This window comes from Camelus bactrianus, chromosome 18 (genome assembly GCF_048773025.1).
Source record: "Camelus bactrianus isolate YW-2024 breed Bactrian camel chromosome 18, ASM4877302v1, whole genome shotgun sequence".
NCBI classification, from domain to species: domain Eukaryota; kingdom Metazoa; phylum Chordata; class Mammalia; order Artiodactyla; family Camelidae; genus Camelus; species Camelus bactrianus.
Window position 1 is genome coordinate 22,878,667 of NC_133556.1, and position 17,083 is coordinate 22,895,749.

The 17,083-nt window shown below is 47.2% G+C and overlaps 1 protein-coding gene across 4 annotated transcripts in view; it reads right to left on the reverse strand.

Annotated features, from left to right (window-relative positions):
* The window catches only part of ABCC1 (ATP binding cassette subfamily C member 1 (ABCC1 blood group)), a 127,544-nt gene extending 112,008 nt beyond the window's left edge, over positions 1–15,536 (reverse strand). For all 4 annotated transcript variants that reach the window (XM_074346286.1, XM_074346284.1, XM_074346285.1 and 1 more), the window contains exon 1: positions 15,382–15,536. In XM_074346286.1, the coding sequence (XP_074202387.1) occupies positions 15,382–15,429 (48 nt within the window). In that variant the 5' untranslated portion in view covers positions 15,430–15,536. The remainder of the gene's footprint in view (positions 1–15,381) is intronic.
* Positions 15,537–17,083: the final 1,547 nt, after the last annotated feature.

Sequence of the window (17,083 nt, forward strand, 5' to 3'; positions counted from 1 at the left end):
TTTTTCCCAGGAGATGTTTAGATACCCTCATAGCAAGTCCTTAAAGAGACCCGGGCAGTCTCAACCTGTCTGATCTCTAAAAGAAACCTACGGGGAGACAGGGCCTATGACGACTCTCCATTTCACAGATGCGGAAACTGAGGCACAGGATAAAAAGGCTTCCTGGCCTGGCCCCAGGAGGCTGTGTTACCCAGAAGACCAGAAGTTAACTGTGGTTAAGTCAGGGGCCAACCTACGGGCCTACGCAGCTGTCCAGTACTTTTTCCACTTTGGCCTCCTCCCAGATCCTCAGATTTCTCTTTGGACCAGAGCGGGGACTGCTGTGTAAAAATAATGATGATGATGAAGATGGTCATAGCGGCCACAGAGCAATGGTACTGGTAACAGCACTTTACAGTAACAGGGCAAGCACCTTCCCTGTATATTTACTCACTGAATTTTACCACTCTGTCCGGTGGGCACTACCATTATCCTCATTTTGCACACATGAGAACCCGAAGGCACAGAGAGGTAAAGTCACTTGACCGAGGTCACACAGCTGGCAAGCAGTAGAATCAGGATCTGAACACAGGCTACTCTCTGACTCCCTGTGAGGCTATTTTCCTCTACACCTTCACTACTGGCCTCCATGAGACAGGGAGGCTCAGGTTCCACTTGCCACATTGTGTCCCCAGCACTTGGCATCAGACTTTCAGCAACAGGAGGATTAATACACAGAAGAGGGAGGGACTAGGAACTTTCGTCATGCTGCATTAATTCTAAGGCCTGTGTTTCTTCACACAATCATAGATCTGTGTCTCTCAGTCAATGTATCCTACCACCTCTGCCAGCCACATTTACACCGCCCATTAGCATCTCTTAAGTTAGGATGCATGTCACAACGGCCGGCCTCTTGGATTTGATGAGATGCGGTGGGCCTCTTTCAGACTGGCCTCTTCTCTAATCTTACTGCACCATGAAAGATGGCAAGAGGCTTTTTTCTAAGTTTCCAGAATCAAGAAGAAAAATGAAAACTGCCCTTATTTCTTAGTCAAGCTAACCCTAGGAGAGAGGCAATCACCACCCCCGCCCGCCTCCTCACTACCGCTCCACAACAACTCAATTAACTTTAATGGAGTTGGGGTGGAGGGATGAGTGTAATTGTCAAGCTACCTGACCAGGCCACCTCGGGCAAAACTACCAGCAGCCTGATCTGATAATCTCCATCTGCCAGCTGCCTTCTTGTCTCCACAGTTCCTTCCCCAGGCCCTTGCCCAGGCCATGTTGTTTTTGCCAAACCCAGGCAGAGAGGACGCAAAAAAATCTCCTACTCAAAGTTCGTACAACCCTTTCCAAAGAGCCATGGTTTCTGCGTGGCCCCACAAGAGAAATCCTCTCTGCGGGCACAGTTTCTTTCTGAAACACGCACTCAGATAGGATTTGCCTGGCAAAAGGGTTCTTATTTTAACGACTTCCGGGTCCGTAAGCTGCCTAATTTCTACAAGGCACCTGGGGAGGAGCAACATCTTGAATTCACATGTCAACTGTTTCTCAGGTTTACTGGAGATCTGATATGAGCTGTGGGAACAGGCCTGAAAAGTACAAGCAGCCACAGATGTAAAGTGTTCCTGATACACAGTCTCCCAAGGAGAAAACAGAACTGCACGGAGAGTGTTGAGTGACTAACAAATCCTAGACTTGTCCAAAATATGGCAGCACGTGGTCTGAGTCTGGGTGAGGGTTTCTCAACCTTCATACTATTGACATTTGGGTCCCAATCATTCTTTGTTATTGGGGGCCTCCCTGTGCTTTGTATAATGTCAGCAGCATCCCTGGCCTCTACCCATTAGATGCCAGTGGCACTTTCCCTCCAGTTGTGACAAACAAAAATGTTTCCAGATGCTGACAAATGTCCCCTGGGGGCAAAATACCTGGGGTTGAGAACCACTGATCTAGGCAGTTTGCAGAGTATCCTATTTTCTCATTTTAGTAGTGACATATTTAATAGCTATTAGGCGAATACAAAAACCTGTGACTTCATAAAATTCTAAAGTGATATGAACATTCCTTTTGGGATAAATTTTTTTAGGTTTTAAAAAAAAAGTGAACTTATTTAAAGAAAAGTGTTTAATAAATGTGGTAGACACAACTGGCAAGATTACTCAATAGCCTTTCCCAGCTCCCTTGTCTCTTACTGCCTCCCACTCAAGAAGCATAAAACCAAAGGCTCGTTTCCTTTGCCTCCCTTGTAGCTGGAGGTGGTCATGTGATCCAGCTCTAGTCAAGGAGACATGAGACGTCTACAGTGCCAGAAGGGCTTTGGGGGAAGATTTTTACTTTCCTGAATAGAAAGAGATAGCTGAGGCTGGTGTGGTCCTTCTCTATTCCTACCTTGAACCTAGATGTGATGGTTAGAGCTGTAGCAGCCATTTTGGGGCCTTGAGGGAAAGACAGAGAAAATGGTGTCAGCCCTAACACCAATGGGTCGCTAATCCAATGCCAGCAAGCGCCAGAGGTACTGGACCTCCTGATACATAAAAAAATTAATACTTTTATGTTTAGGCTACTGGAGTTATGATTTCTGTTTCTTGCTGCCAAATGTGATCCTAACGGGTATGAAGTGAGATATAAATGTCAAAATCATGAAGACTACACACAAATGACTGAGGGTGAGACAGTGTCGGGAAGAGGACAGGCTCTGAGGTCAAACTGGAGGGTCCGAATACTATCACATCCCTAGCTGTGTGAACATGGGCAAGTTTAACTGTGCCTCAGTTTCCCCATCAAAAAGGGATAAGAGCATGTACCCAGCATTACCGTGAGCCTAAAAAATGTACATAGAGAGAAGGCTTAGCCCACTACTTGACATAGAGTAATCTTTGATGCATGCTATTTTCTTTACAAAAATAAGCTTACCAAAGTCACATAGCAAAACAGAGATAAGGACTAGAACTGATTTAGCTGGGTTATTTGCAACACTTAGAAAGGAAACTGCCTTTAAGGATTGTATTTGAAATACCCCTGCCTTGGAGCTAATGGCTAAGTGAGGAGAGGGAAAAGCAAGCAACCAAGACTTCCCAGAGGATCCAAGTCTAGAAGTCCAGACCACCCCGTTCTCTCCCAGCTCTAGCCACACTAGCCTTCCTTGTTAAACTGGAGCTTCTGTGCACACTTTTCCCACTGCCTAGAACACTTTTACCTTCTGCTTTTGCCTATGTAATAAACTGATAGCTGTACCCCAATATCCATTCTTCCTTAACCCCTAGTGACACAATCTTCAGCTGCGTACAAGTCTGTCCAGAAAGGAAACTACATTTCTCAGACTCCCTTGCAGCTACATGTGGTCATGAGACTAGTCATTGGCCAATGGGTTATGAACAGAAGTGATGTGAGTGACCTCTGGGTCGCACCCTTCTGCCCCTTTGGCTCTGGCTGGAATGTGGGTGTGGAGGTGCACCATCCTGATCACAATGAGGGCAGCACCTGGGGACAGCAGAGCAGCATGATGGGAGGAGCCTGGGCACCTGACACCCTCAGGGACAGAGCTGCCACACTAAGCTGGGATTTTTACACCAGAGAGAAATTACCTTCTATCTTAAGCCACTGTTTTGGGGGGGTCTTTGCCACAACAACCAAACCTATATCCTCATATAGGCTCTCCTTTCTTTCGATCAATCAGATCATACCCCTCCCTCTTTCGCCCCCCACCACACTCCCTGAGCACAGAGCTCCCCTTCACAGCACTTCACGGCTATGATTTTCCATTCATTTGTTCAACCTCCTCACAAGACTGGAAGCTCAAGGATGGCCGGGAGTTCTGCTCTGCACATCTCTGGATTCCCAGTATCAAATTCAGGGCAAGGATTTTCAGCAGACCCTCAGAGAACGTCGACTGAATGGGGCCAGACCACAGGGCCAATGGGCAAGAGCTCTGTCCTCTGAGTGCAATCCAAGGGTCTGGGGCACTGACCCTCAGAGGTTCTGTCTCCTGCAAGGGGCACCCAAGAGGCTGGAAGACCTGTCCATCCAACACCCACACAACCTTGCTTCACATTTTCCCCAGATTCTCCTTATACAGAAGTTAAAAAACAAGGCTATCCTACTGCCTGGAGAGGGAACAATTATTAGCAAATTACTTAATTAGGTTCATGTTGACATTTCATCTTCCAGTAAATATGTTAATTAAAAATGGATCAAATCCAAGACGCACAGTAAATGAAAACTAAAATAAAGAATACGTTTTCATGAAATTCCTGCTTTTAAAAAATAACCTTAGGGGGAGGGTATAGCTCAAGTGGTAGAGCACATGCTTGGCATGCATGAGGTCCTGGGTTCAATTCCCAGGACCTCCTCTAAGAATAAATAAGTAAACCTAATTACCCCCCCCCAAAAAAATCTAAAAAATACCTTATACTTAGGATATGCAGAGAAAAGAGACTGAAAATTAAAATGCTAACAAGAGGTGATCTCTAGAAGAGTGTTAATTATGGAGGATTTTCACATTTTACCATACTCATTCCTGTACTGTTTCATTTTATACTGTACCTCTTGTAATACAAGACAAAGAAGAGAATAAGAGAAAAGAAAAAAGTCCCTTTAAGAAATTCAATCACTACCATGTTTATAGTAACAGAAAACCTGGAACTTCCCAAGTATGCATGCATCTGTCAGCAGCTTTCAGAGCTGTCATTGCCCACCTTCACTCATATGTCATGGATTTAGGTAGTTAAGCAAGTCCTCTTAATCCTAAACTACAAAGAAAATCTGCAGAATGAAATTTCCCCACCCAACAGTGCAACTTCAGAGCTGGCAGCTGATACCCCAGCATGCCTCAGCCAGACCCAGACATCCTACAGACACCCTATAACAACTGGGTGAATTAGTCTGAATCCTCAGATGCTGGGGACCAGTGTCTGAATCCCTGGGGTCAGGCTGGGCTCCGTCCTGATTCTACGAAGGTCCGCATAGGCTCAGAGGATGTAAGATGATAAACCAGAAGAGAATCGCCACACCAGAAATCCCCACTGCCCTGTCCCCAACTGTCCACCACTGTCTGGCCTCCTTCAGAACCGCAGCTAGGGCCTGCTGAGCTTTGCTAAGCATCCTCTAGATCTTGCCTCTTTTCTTCCCCACAGCTCCACAAGATCCATGGCATGATCATCATCCCCACTTTATGGATGAGGACACTGAGGCTCCCAGAAGTTAAGTAACTGGCCCAAGGTCGCACACTGAGAACTCACAGGACCTATTTTCGAACCCAGGCTCCTGAACCTGGTCTCTTGACCCCAGCCATACACATCCCCATGCCTGCAGCGGCCAATGCTCGTATTCTCACCACCACTGCCAACTCATACCGTCTTTGGGAATAAAGAGGGTTTGACCCAGGGGGTGAGCCCTTTCTCCAACCCCTCCCCACCAAACATGCAAGTGAGCCTGGAAATGGGCCAGCCCTGCCCCCAGCACCAAGTGTGAACCTTGGGATCTCGGTGGACCGAAGTAACAGGGAAAAAAAAAAAAAAATGAAGGGGCCCATTACACTGCAACTACAGTCCTCAGAGTCTAATCTACCACATGTCTCTTCTCCTTGACCCTGGGTTAGTGAAATTAATGATTTTGAGGAAGAAGCCTTATCAAAGGGCTCCTAGATAACCTAACTAAATTATAACTTCCAGGTCACCTTGCCCAGCACCCTGCAGCTCCAACTTTCCACTGGCCTCCCGGCTTGTAAGGGTAATCAGAGGGACTAGGCACTGCCTTTCATCAGCTCTTAATAATAATAAAAACAACAACAAAAATGATGGGCACTCTGAGAGACCCTGCTAGAACTGAGCCAACACTTTTTTAAAAAACAAGCAAGGCTGTAGCTAGGACAAAACGTTTTCAAATGATTTGAGATGTTCCCTCTACTCCTAAGAATATGCTCTAAGGAAATAAGTCAACCGGCACAAGCTATATGACATTCATTACAAGGTTTTCTTTAAAAGGAACAAAAAGAAGGGGGAAAACAGCAACCTAAATGCCAAACCACAGGCAATGATTAAGTAAATTACAGTCCACCAATACAGGAACTATTATTGCTTGGACATTTAAAGGTGTAATTACAAAAGTTGTGCAGGAACATGGGAAAATTCTTACAAGAATAAATGAAAACGTGGGATAGAAAATGGTATACACTTTCCAAGTGCAACCTTGCAAGACCACATAAGAACCTGGACAAGAATCAGATGTTAATACACCAACAAAAAATCCACGCTGGTTTGTAAGTGAAAGGAGCAATATACAGAACGTAATTTAGAATATGAACCTATTTGGGGAGGAAAAAAAGATACCCATTCTCATTTTCTGCCCACCTGATGGAAACATATGCGCAACACACACGACAGACAAAGGGGCAAGATTCCCAACATACCGAGACCTCTGTAAATGAACAGGAAAAAGCAAACCAGAGTAAAGATGCACAAAAAAGATCACGGAAAGAAAGACGTGCACAGAAAACTGTGAAACCACCAGGGAATATGTCGTAGCATGTTCAGCTTCTAACTTCTAAGGGAAATGCAGGTGAAAATAAGATATATCTTTTATCCATCAAATTAACAGAAATTTGGCCATGTCCCCGGCCGGGAATGATTCAGAGAAATGGGAGTTTTCAGTCCGTCGCTAAGAATGGACTTGCTACAATCTTTCTCAAAAATAACCAGCCAATACCCATTAAAAATTAAAATTTACATAATTTGAACCCGTGTACAAGGATGTTTACTGGAGCATTGTTTACAGAAACAAAAAAAAATGGGAAATAACACAAGTGACATTATTAATTGGGAAACAGCTGAACAAATTACAGCAAATTTTTAACTTGGAATATTACATAACTTGCTAAAAAAATTACTAGTGACATTCTAGGTATCACCATGTACCAAATGTTAAGAAAAAATAATAAGCAGAGTAATGGTTATAACATAATCCATTTTATTTTTAAACATATTATTTATGTTTAGAAACGTTTCTATGATTACAGAGAAAGAACTGGAAGAATACTTTAGTTACCGGTTAGAGACAGAGCTAACACTTTATTTAAATATCTTGGTGGTGTTTTGTCACAAGGAGTGTCACTTTGGGAACCAGAAAACTGTACAATTAAACCAGAAGGTTTATGTGTAAAAAATAAATCAGAGTTGTATTAGCATGGTGGGATTTTAAGTAAAACTTTTACATGTTGTTAAACTGTTGGCATAAAAGAACTTCTTAAACAGAGAAGAATGTGTAAACTTAAACTTATTTCTTTATAAAATTGGACCAAAACCAAGCACTGTCTGGACCGTAAGGTTTAACTCTGCTGGGCAAAACCCTCTCATACACAGGGAAGCAATGTGGGACTGGTCAATTCCCAGCTTAACCAATGCCCTCAAATGCCAAGCACACACAGCAGGTGCTTAATAAATGCTGGTGAGTCCATTCATGGGAATATAAACTACAGCTGCCACTTGACATAAGAACTATCAGATTTCAAAATGCACGTATCCCCCAACCCGGCAATTTCTCATGGGGGATTTACTCTGCTAGTCACTTACACCTACTGGCACAGAGCGCAAAGAGGCGGCGGGGTTCTTCACGCAGAAAACTGGAACCAACCACCCCAAGGGTAACCGAGGGGGGACTGGGTGAATACACAGCACGGTCACGTAATGGAAGAACGCACGGCTTGTAATGAAGTATTATTTCCTTTTTCTTTCAATTTGCAAGGACTTAGCATGGAAAGAAAATCCACGCTGGTTTGTAAGTGAAAGGAGCAAGATACAGAACGTAATTTAGAATATGAACCTATTTGGGGAGGAAAAAAAGATACCCATTCTCATTTTCTGCCCACCTTCCCCCCTGACCCCCGCCCATTCCCTCTCACTCTTCAGACATATTTGCATATGCTCGGACTTTTTCTAGAAGGGCAAGTAAGAAACTACCACCAATGGCGTCTTCTGTGAACACAGCACCGGTAGGGGAAGTACTGAAATTTTTACTTTCCCTGTATATTCTTCTAGAATATAGCTTTATTCTAGAATTTTAAAACTTTTTTTCAAAAAGTTTTTAACAAGATACTTTTTTAAAAGAGCACAAGGGAAAAAGTTACCATGCAAGAGCTTCCAGATCAATTCAACATCTAGTTTTAAAAGAGTTTTCTAGCGATCTATAGAAAGTCATCTTAATCACGCAGGAAAGCATTTCAAGATCTTAACAGGTCATGAAAAGCCTTTGGAGGGAAATTAAGAGCAGTGGGGAAACCCAACTTGATCGGACTCTGAATGGTGCAGCTACCGTTCTGAAACAGATGAGACTTAAAAATAGAAACTTTTTTTTTAAAAACCTGAGTCTCAAACATAAATGGATCAGAAGCCGATGACTATCACTCTATTTCCTCTCCGAGCTGCAGTAAGCTTCCTAGTTGGAGTTTCCAGGCCCTTATTATTACCACAAGCCATTTTATTAGTGCTTTCTGTGTTTTTGCAGATGCTCCAGGCAAGACTTTCATGACACAGGCTCTCCAGTTCCTCTGACCACCCCAAGCACCTCAGGGCCTCCGTACTTGCTGTTCCCTCTATCTGGTACTCCCTTCCTCCAGCCCGTTGCAGCCAGCTTTGCCATTCCAGTCATAGGTCAAATGTCATCCCCTCCGAAAGGCCTTCCCTAGACATACTCCTATCACAGCTTGCACCCCAGTTCTTCCCAGTTCACGGCTTGATCATGCCTGTATCCGAAGGGTCTAGAACAGTGCCAGAAGCACAGAGTAGATGCTCAATTAATAATAAAAGATTGACTAAGTGAAAGAGTGAGAAACGGTTGTGGGAAGAACAAGAGAATGAACCCAGTGTTTAAAGAGCACGCTGAAGTTCTCTGTGCTGGGAAAACTTAGGCACTTGATAAATGCTCTCCAGAAAGGAAGGCATTCCCACACAGATAGTTACCCAAGAGGCCAATAAAAGGTAAGCTGAGGTTCTCAAAGAGACAACACACTGGGATGGAATGGAAAAGCCCCATAAAGCCTCAATTACTACCTGAGAGTACTGGATGCCACCCTCTCTGGTCATCCAGACCCAGCTTCCGGAACCTGGCAACCTCCCCCAGCAGATGAACCCCGTAATTATACCAAGGGGACACTTAAGTGTACTCTTGACTTTGTAATTGTCCACCTATCCTGGGGCAGTTTCAGATGAAGGAGCAATGCTTCAAAGCTAACCTCTAAAAACAGGCATTTCACCCTGGATTCAACCCTCACACACACTCCCCGCAACCAGAATGGATTAGGGGAGAAAAGCCCAGCCCATGATGGAAAGAGGCAAACAGCATGGAAACAGCTGCAACTTCCTTCTCTGCCTAATTGGAGTTTAACCTCTTCACCGTCTCATTAAGCTTCTCCAAGGCAACCCCAATAAGCCAATTATGTGAGAAGTTCAAGTCTCAAAACTCTTTGGAAAATGCAAAAGTCTTGCCCAGATTTCTCCTCCAGATTCCTCCACACCAGCGGCTCTAGGACTCTGCCACCCAGGGGAACTTCAGCGCCGTCTGGAGACATTTTTGTTGCCAAAACAGGGGGAGAAGCTACTGGGTTAGAGACCAGAGATGCTACTGACAGTCCGCAATGCACTGGGCAGACCCCACAAGATGTCCAGAGCCAGAGCGGCCAGGCTAAGAAACTGCTCCACCCCTCCCATCCCTCCCTGACACTGGCTTCCTCAGCCTGGGAGAGGTAAGGAGAGGTTCCCCACCCCCATCAGAGGGGACGCTGCCCCAGTTTCCATGCCAGGTTGGGGGAAGCACTCACCTCAGGATGTTCAAGTCCTTGTCATTATCCCAACCCATGTTATTAGCACTTCATTTCTTTTTGCCAAATGTTCGGGCAAGTTTTTATGGCTAGAGTTTTACCGATCATTAAGGTCTGATAAAATGCAGACCTTACCCCACCATGAAAATCTGGAGCCAACATCCAAACCAGACACCTGCCTTAAGTTCTCCGGGCATCCATAATGAGTGCACCCATCCCCCTCCTGCCCACAGGACCGAGCCAGACTCGCAGCATCAAACTAGTGAGTGAGCCAGATCAGCCCCAGTCACTTAACCAAAAGTTTGCGCTTCAAAGCAGAAGCCAATGCAAATGCCTACATAGGTGCCAGGTGGGTTCCACCAGGGAGAGAAGCAGACGAAGTGAGAAAGCACGATGAAAAAAGGCAATGGACACGGGGCCTTAGAATTAAGGCTGCAATAAGTGGGCGGGGGATTGTGGCAACCTGGAGCGAGCAGGCCTGTTCTGGAGGGACAGCCCCAGCCGACCACTGCCATGTAAAACTGCAGGCCCTCATGCTATCAACTCTTCTGATTTTGCCAAAGTCAGAAATCTAGATTTTTCTGTGAAACCTTCCAATCGGTAAATAGTAGCAATTACAGTAATTCATAATTAAAAGAAAGCCAAACCAGCATATTAAGGGGCTAGATCTAACCTCCCACACCCATGGAACCCATCCCTCAGACACTGAAATTCAAATGTTAATTGTGCCTACCCTGTGCAAGGCACTGAGTCCTAGGGACAGACAGACAAGACTCAGTTCTGACCCTTGCAAGATAAAATATAAGCAGGCAGATGTGGAAGCTGGAAAGCTCACTCTACCTGAGTATTCAATGCTGACTGGTGTGTGACTATTTCATCCTTAGAGGGCTCCGGAAAGAGGCTTCAACTTGGCTCATAAGTCATTCCAAAGCTTCATATCATTTGTTCACTGAACATTTACTGAGCATCTATGTTCCAGGCACTGTTCCAGGTGCTGGGATTAAGGCCATGAAAACAAACACAGGCAAGAACCCCTGCCCCTGTGACACTGATCTTTTGGTGGGAGTTTAGAGAGCAGACAACATAAACAAAAGATTTGGTGTATTAGATGGCAGTAAGTGGTGTGGGATAGGGGTGGGGTGGGGGAAGGACTGGGAGGACAAGAAAGTGGCAGGGAGTCAGGAAAAGGCTGCCTGAGATGACACCTAAACAAGGATTGAAAGGTGCAGGAGCATTCTGGGCAGGGGAAACAGTAAGTGCAAAGGCCCCGAGGCAGCCTGGTAGACAGCGTGTCTGAAGCGGAGGGAGACAGAAAGTAGCAGGCAATGTGGTCAGAGAGGTGATGGGGCCAGATGCTATCAGGCCTTACAGGCTACCTTAAGCCCTCTGCCTTTTACCCTGAGGAAAGCGGGGAGTCACTAAAAGGTTTTAAGCAGAAGGAGGAGAGGATCTGATCTGTGTCTTTAACAGGATCCTGCTGGCTGCTGGGTTGAGCCTAGACAGTAGCAGTCAAGGAGGACAGCAGGGAGAGCACTGAGGTGGGAATGTGCAAACGCAGGATGGAGCTGATGGTGGCTCTGGACAGAGAGGCAGCTGGGGAGGCTTGTGAGAAGCAGGAAGATTTGAAACATTTTGAAGGAATGGGCAACAGGATTTGCTGACAGAGCAGATGTGAAATGGGAGGGAAAGAGGGGAGTCAGGGAAGATGTGGGGTTGTGGCCTGAGCCTCTGAGGACAGGGCTCCCATCAACCAAGAGGGGGAGTGCTGGTGGGGAGGGCTCCAAGTTCTGTGCGGGATACAGTAAGTTGGAGACACCCATGAGACACCCAGGTGGAGACACCGGTTCCAAAAAGTTGAGAACACGAACGGAAAGAGATTTTTTCATCCACCACCGAGTTCCAGAGGTGAGGCTCCCTCAAGACTATCACAATCAGAGCTGGTCCCCTGGGGGAAGGATATCACGGTTCCTTGTAAGCCAAAAGGGGCCGCTGGGGCTTCCTTCTTGCAAGGCCGGAGCGCAGCCTGGGAACCCTGGACTAGCCTTTGCCCCGCCTTGTCCTCTCTGAGTCCCTTTTCTCCTCCCAAAGCCATTTATTTACCTTGTCACACTGCCATTCTGGGCCTGAATCAACATCCATGAAGCAGGGTGAGCAGAGGGGAGGACCCCATCAGTTCCAGGGTCCCTTTGGCTCTACTCCACAGGGAGAGGGGGGAGACTGGAAGGAGGGGTGGGTGTAAAGGAGAAGAGAGGAAGGGGGATGAAGGCAAAGTGATGAATCCAAAATCCAGTGAAAAACTTGGGAGAATGGATGGCTCTTCACAGATTGTTGTGAAGCCAAAAGGAGCTATTACAGCAGGATTTAGACCAACTCCAAGGCCAGACATTACCCCAAGAGGAACTTCTAATAGCTTCTTCTCCCACCCTTTGGCAGCTAATTCGAATACTCCAAGGGTTACTGAGTTGGAGGATGGCTGGTAAGCAGGATGCCATGAACCATGACACGGATCTGCCACTTCCATCCACTCCCAGCAGCAGCAGTAGGTACAAAAATTAACTGGAGAATTCCAGTTAGTGGACCGCATACATGGACTGAGAGCTAACTATATACCCAGCGGCAGCATTCCAAGCACCTGATAAGGATTCGCTTGGTACCGTGTTATCACCGCCATTATCCACAAGGGGAAACTGAGGTATGGAGGGAAAAAGTAAGTCGCCCAAGCTGCAGAGCCAGGATCTGAACTCCAGGAATGTGAGCACTTGCTCAGAGCCACCATTCTACTCTACTGCTTACCAACTTATCATTTACTTTAGGACATTTTCTGATTTTTCTATGCCGGACATGCAACGTATTAAAAAAACAAATATTTTCTTAAAAATTAACTTGCAAGGGGAGGCCCAAGCCCACTCTCCTATCCATCATTCAAACATCAGCCACAAAACAGCCTTTCCTACCTGCCCCATGCCAGCCACCTCCAATAAAGAAAGCAAGCCAAGCGCTGGTCAACTCAGCCCCTATTTTCCATTTAGATAATGAAGGTCCTCTTGGTTTTCCATCCTGGAGTATTTGTCTGAGTGAAGGCAGTAAGTCAGCCGAACCCTCATCACAGGTTCCTCCCCATCCTGGTTGTTCTGGACATTTCCTGGGGCTGAGAGGCAGGCAAAGGCCCAGGAACAAAGCTCTGATAAGAGTCTCAGGTGGGCTAGTCGCCCAGATTTCTAAACACATGACCTTAGTTAAGGGAGGAACCTGGCATGAGTGGGTGGGTGGCCCAATCCCATGCCCTAGTGGAAGAAAAAATGAGTCCACAGGAAGGACAAGCAACTCGAAACATACAACGTCATCTTTGGAGAGGATAATAATAAGGATTGCTTAAATCTGTGCAGGGCATGGGCTGAGCCACTGACACAGATGAATTCACTTACTCTTCTCAACAAATAAGAGACTGAGACCTTGGCAGGGGTAGGGCGGCTACTCCTATTTTACAGATTAGGAAACTGACGCCCAGAGAGGCATATTGGCTTGTCCAAGGTCACACAGTTATCTAATGGCTGGGAGCCCAGTCTCTCTTGCCCTTGAGTGTACGCCCTGGAAAACACATTAGTCGCTTGCTTTCTATTCTATTTGGTTTCTCCTGCTACCTGGAAATTCTCATGTCCCAGCTGCCTGCTCTTTAACTCTGGTTCCAGGGCACCTCAGAAAACTGGGACATCTGGCAAGTCCAGAAATCCAGAGGGAGGAGGGGCAGAGGAAAGCCTGCAAGACCAAGGACTGGGTAAGATGGAAGAGCCTGCAGTGGCGAAGGCCAAACACCTGGCAATTTCTGTATAAGTCCTTGAGAGGAGAAAAAACAACTGGTTTCCCCCAGATGAGCTTCTTCAGCTGACTAAACAGAGGACACTCCCAAACCCATTCAACTTTGGAAAACTGAAAACCTGGTTAGCCATCAACTGCCAGCTGCCATCAACAAAATACAACCCAGTACAAAATCTAATTTATGGTAGCCTATTTTTTCCCCTCTGTAATTTACAAGAAGAAAAAAAACAAGGAAATACATCAGGGTTCACAGCAACACTAAACCAGATTCCCCATCTGATTTTTTGCAGAAATCATCTTGTTGTTGTTACACCTGGTATGGGGAGCAAGGACTCCTCAGATTTTCCTCTCTGCTAAGTAGAATCCTACTTTGCAAATAGTCTGCCCTCCAATCATTCCTGGACCCTGAATGCAAAGCATCTGTACTATTTCCAGCCCCAGAGTAAATCTCAGATCCCACTGGCCTGAAAATGTAAGACGTACCCAGATATGTTTGGTTGCTCTATCAAGTAATACCGCCAAAAAATAAAGCTTTCCCATGGGGCCCTCAAGGATGACTTTTCAACACTTCAAATGCAGTCTGCAAGGAGAGGACCACAAAACAGAACAAGAAGATATTTTCGGATGCTAATCACTGCCTCCAAAGAACCCAGGATGTTTCTCTCTCCTGATTCTTAAGTAAAGTGGAAAAACTATCCTTTCCAGATTTGCATACCGTGTTTACCAATTACTCAAGACGGTAGGACACAGAATTGCTTCCTGTAACAGAGGCAAATCGCATTAGAGGGAAACTAAAGACCAAGACACTGGGGATTAAACCAGAGAGTGGACGGCAGGGACCCAGCCACGCTCAGCATAGAACATTTAGAAGAAACCGTGCCAGGGGATAAAACCCAAAGCGGGACCCCACAGAGAGACGCCTCAAATTACAGGGGTGGAACGGCACGCCCACCGCTACCAGGATCCTGGGCATCCTCAGCTGTACCCCAAACCAGACCCTAGGCTCACGCAAGACAGGGCAGGGTTGAGTAGCCCTACCTTCTTTCCTGGCTGTACCCCAAAGTTTGCTGATTCTCCCCTGTTCCCCCAAACTCCCCTCAAAGTAATTAAGCAGAAACAAAGTATAAGGTGACAAAAACACGTAAGCAGGAGAGTAATGTGGATGGAAAATAACTGGGGAGAGGCAAACCTCAACCCTGTCACTTGGAAGCCCCTTTCTATAGCCTGACCCCCTCCCCCGCTCACTCCTTTGGTAACCGAGTGTTTGTGAAGGGGGGCCTCAACCTACAGAGGAAATGGGGGAACTTAAGCAGGGAGACACTCCCTTATCTCTGGAGTCCCCTTCCCTGGGAGGTTATTTTTAGTTGGAACGGGAACCCCAAAATAGAAAGGGTTTTTTTTTCTATTTTGAGCCCCCTCTTTTCAGCCCCCTCTCCCAGGCTCTGGCCCCTCACCTTTCCCCAGAAGCCCCAGAGCCCGGCACAAGCAATCCCTCCCCAACGCCCTGCCTCCCGGGAACCGAGTCACCCAAGTTTTCCCCCATCAATTACACCCCCGAAGGGGCTGGCCGCGGGCGGGGTGGAAAGCGGATCCTCCAGGCCGGCTGCAGAGCCGGGAGCGCGGCGCTCGGGGCGGCAGGGTGCCTGGGGCTGCGGGCCCGGCCCGCCCAGCACGGCGCTTCCCCTCCGCCGGCCGGCCTCCCCGCCCGCCGACCGCCCTCCCTCCCGCTACCAGCCGCCAGCCCCACGCGGCTCGGGCGGCCGCCGAGCACGTACCCAGAAGGGGTCGGAGCCATCTACGCTGCAGAAGCCGCGGAGCGCCATGCGGCCGGCTCAGGCACGGCGGGCAGCGGCGGGCGGACGGGCCCGGCTGCTGGTGGCGGCGGCGGCGGCGGCGAGGGCGGGAGGCAGCGGCGGAGGGAGCCGGGACCGCAACGCCGCCTGGTTGGCCAGCGCGTCACGGGGATGCGGCGGCCCCGCCCCGCGCGGCCCCGCCCCGCTCACCTCGCCGGGCGGGCGAGGGCGGCGTGGGGAGGCTGCAGCCGTGCGGCTTCGATCCCGTGGCCCCGGACACTACCCACCCACCCCATAGAAGCCCCGGGGAAGGCCGCTCCAGATGCTTCCAGGAGCTTTCTGTCCAGGCCCTGCCACCAGTTTTCAAATCCTGCTGTAACAAAGACGACGACAGCAACAATAATAATAATGAGCAGGGGGAAATAACATGAACTCCTCCCGCTATGAGCCCGGAGAGTGTCAGACACCTTAGCTGTGTCCTCATCGGACTTCACGATTATGACTCCCTTTTCGTGGAGGAAGAAAACAAGAGGCAGAGAGGTTGAGTGGCTTCTCCAGGGTCACTGGGCTTACCCAGCCTGCAGAGCTGATGCAAGAACAGCAGGAGACGGATACTCTTACTAATCTACCCTTTACAGATAGAGAAACTGAGGCTCAGAGAGGTGAAGCTACTTGCCCAAGGTCACACAGCTGGCAAGCAGCTGAAGTGGGATTCAAACCCATGCCCACTCTGACTTGGAACACTCATGGCCTGAGGGCCCCCATCTCCATCCCAAACAGCTGTGGCATTTTCTCAATCTTCTTTGCAGCACTGGGGAAATGGCCAGGTTATTGATCTTAACCTCTGAGATAAAGAAACTGAGGCCTAGAGATGTAGTAATAATTAAGAGGAACACACAGTCATGGTGCTTCCGAAGGCTGAGTTCTTAGCAATGTACATGTATTAACTTGTGTAATACCCACCGAAACCCCAAGAAGTGAGTACTACTATTATCCCCATCTTCAGTTGAGAAGCCTGAGGCGCAGTGAGGCAGAGTAACTTGTCAGGGATTATATAGACAGTAAGTGGCTGAAATAAACTTTGAAGCCCAGTATACTGGTTGGGAAGAGAGGACTTTATTATAACGCTAACCATTTTGCCATATTGCCTCAGAACTGTTTAATGCACAGGCAGCCAGTGACAGAGAAACTGGGGCTGGCATCTAGGAGCCGAAGCTTTGTTCCTTCTCTCCTCCTGAATCCCCTGCCTAATGTGTGGTTTTTATTATACTCACACCAGCTGCACCAAATAAAACAGGAACAGTGATTGAATCTGAGACCCCTCCAAACGACCTAGGGAGGGAGGGTGGGGGAATAGGATTGTTTCCTGTGACTTTTTTTATTGGCCTAGGTTCCCCTAAGGGTGAGTCAGTTTTTATGAGATAATTACTTTCAGGTGATAATGATCTTTGGTCTGTTGCTTTGACATGTATATGTTTTATAAATACTTACTGAGCATTTACTATATACCAAATCTTGCTGACACAAAGATGCTCCTATGGAGGTTAAATTGTTGGGGTTTCTTGTGGGGGGTTTTAATTTTTTTTTTATGGTAGAGGAACTGGTTAATCAAATAATCACTTTTTTTTTTAAGGATATTTACAGCTGTGATAAAAGCTAGGAAGAAAACATGGGAGTAAGAGGG